Raw genomic sequence first — 2,522 nt, 5'->3', positions numbered from 1 at the left:
CCAGGAATGTTCATCATCAAGTTAAGGGTTTAGGCACACAGCACAGAGGGGCTGGCGAGGTCCACGCTGAGGAGCCATGGACTGTGGCCACTTACTATTATCAGCTTTCTGACGATCTGAGAGCCACTTCCACCCGAGCTGCTGTGTGCAGGTTTCTGAAAATGAAACGTGTCCAAGAGTGAAGAGAAAAAACAATCCCTGGGGCTCGCAACAGTTAAGAAGGTAAGGATTTTATAAAATCCACAGAACTTCTGATACGGATGAGGTGAGGCAGACAAGGGTTAATGCTGTCAGGAAGCGAGATTTAAATGAGTATCTTATTTAGCACTTTTACTTCATGTGTATGAGTGTATGCCTGCCAGCAGAGGACAGAAGAGGGCGTCGGATTCCCCTGGAACTGGAGTTATGGGTGGCTCTCAGCCACCATGTGGATACTGGGAATTGAACCAAGGTCCTCTGTAAGAGCAGCCAGTGCTCTTAACCACTGAGCCATCCCTCCAGCCCCAGAAGTAAAAATTTTTAAAAGACCTTTTTGAGAGTTAATAAAGGAGGTCCTTGCACAAACATAAAGAAAACTTGTAAGCTTTCTTTTGTGCTTTCTAGTCATAAACCTGTGTCTTCCAGGGCTGGAGAGATGGCTCAGGGTTGTAAAGACACTTGCTGCTAACCCTAATGAGTGGAGTTTGAGCCCCTGGACCCATAAGGTGAAAAAAGAAAACCAGGTCCCACAAGTTGTCCTCTGACCTCACACACACACTGTGGTGTGGCACACCTCCCCCCTCAACATGCACACGATAAATAAACGCAACAAAGAAATCCAAACAACAACAACAAACCCCTGTATCTTCCAAAGCATGAGGTTAGGGTGACATGAGCCTGGTTTCTGCTACACTCTGTGATCCGTTACCTCGACAACGTGTGGGCGCACAGGTTTCCGTTCCTTCTTACTCCGACCAACGTTTCTAAGGAAGTTTCCCACATCTTTTTCTGCCTGAGACATCTGCTGTGGGGTAGCATTCACCGAGCATCTGCTTAAAAGAATCCTATGCATGTCAAACCATCATTACGGACAAACTGCCATTTAACTAATTTACTCCATCTTTGTATAAATGACGCAGAAATGAGAAGAGACTAACATCATTCTTGTTACAAAATAATCAAAAAATGTTCAAAAGAAACAGTATCTGGATGTGGAAATCATGCGGCCATCTTATGTCTCTAGAGCACTGCCCAATTATCAAAGCCATCAATGTGACACACACACTTCAGTATGTCATAGTTGTTAACACCAAGATTTTCTGAAGGGTGTAGATCAGACAGAGAAGGCTCAGATCTGCCAATAATGACACTGAAGGCTGAAAAGAAATCAATTTCAAACTATAAACCTGTTACTAAAGTAGAGAGGAAAAAAAAGTTTGTGTGTGTCTGCATGTAGGTGTCTGCACACGCATGTGGGTGCCTGAGGAGAGGTGATGACACTGGATCCCCAGGAGCTGGAGTGCAAGCAGCTGTCAGCTGTCTAGTGTGGGTGCAGTGAACCAAATTCCCGTCCTCTGCAGGCAGCAGGTGCTCTTAACTGATGAACCACCTCTCCAGCCCATGAAATTTGACTTCTACAGTATACTAGCTATGTGTAACATTTTTTACCCTTCCAGTGTTCAATCTTAAAGTAGAAAAACTTAAGATCTCAAAAAATTACCATGGTCTCAAAACATCCTGTTATAAAACACTTCCAAATTCTAGAGAATCACAAATATTCTCTATCACATAAAATTGACTGCTACGGTATATTGGCAGCGTGCAACACTTTTTACCCTTCCAGTGTCCAATCTTAAATTAAATTCACAGCAGTTACCACTGAATTAATACCAATTTTATATAGACTCTATGTTAATTGCTTGGTATATATTATTCCTTCTAAGAAACTTGCAAAGTCAGGTTTTATGGGAAGGAAGCAGAAAGTCAGAGTGGTGAAGTTTTCCCAGCTGGCCTGAGGTGGAGAGTGAGTGCTGAGCCAGGCTGGCCTGGGGTGTGAGCGTGAATAATGGCCTAAAGCCTGGGGTACGATGGTGTGCGTCAGGCCAGGAAATGCAAGCCAGGCCCACGTGACACCTAAGGCCAGAGCACTGACCACCAGGCCCCACCCTGCCAGCGACAGTGGCTGCCGTAGCAACTGCCAGTGACTCTCAAGGGCTAACGGGGGGCTGCCACCAGGACTCTATGCACAACAGTGACTTGAATATGCATTTTCCTTTTAAGCACCAGTGAATCCCAAATCCATATCACTGGCAGCAAGACACTGTACATACACTACTAATAATTTTTATTTATGCTCAAGCCTGGGAGCATAAAGCTCACTTTATGCACACCATTGACTGCTTCAAGATAGAATTTTATCTTGACAAGAAACTGGTCTTGAAAAAGCCAACCTTATAATATCATAAGAGCATACATACACATAACTAAAAGTTACTCGACAAACAACAAAGCCAGACAGGCGATACCTTCAGTCGAGTTGTTGG

At 44.2% G+C, this 2,522-nt stretch overlaps 1 protein-coding gene across 1 annotated transcript in view; it reads right to left on the bottom strand.

Moving 5' to 3' along the window:
• Pitrm1 (pitrilysin metallopeptidase 1) overlaps positions 1-2,522 on the bottom strand; it is a gene marked incomplete at its 3' end in the record, with an annotated part of 31,337 nt that overhangs the window by 2,938 nt on the left and 25,877 nt on the right. The window contains 2 exon segments of the mRNA XM_029564796.1: positions 96-155; positions 908-1,043. Of these exon segments, the coding sequence (XP_029420656.1) occupies positions 96-155; positions 908-1,043 (196 nt within the window).

This window comes from Nannospalax galili, unplaced genomic scaffold (genome assembly GCF_000622305.1).
Source record: "Nannospalax galili isolate Female #2095 unplaced genomic scaffold, S.galili_v1.0 scaffold437, whole genome shotgun sequence".
Taxonomy (NCBI): Eukaryota; Metazoa; Chordata; class Mammalia; order Rodentia; family Spalacidae; genus Nannospalax; species Nannospalax galili.
This window is presented reverse-complemented; position numbering and strand designations above follow the sequence as displayed.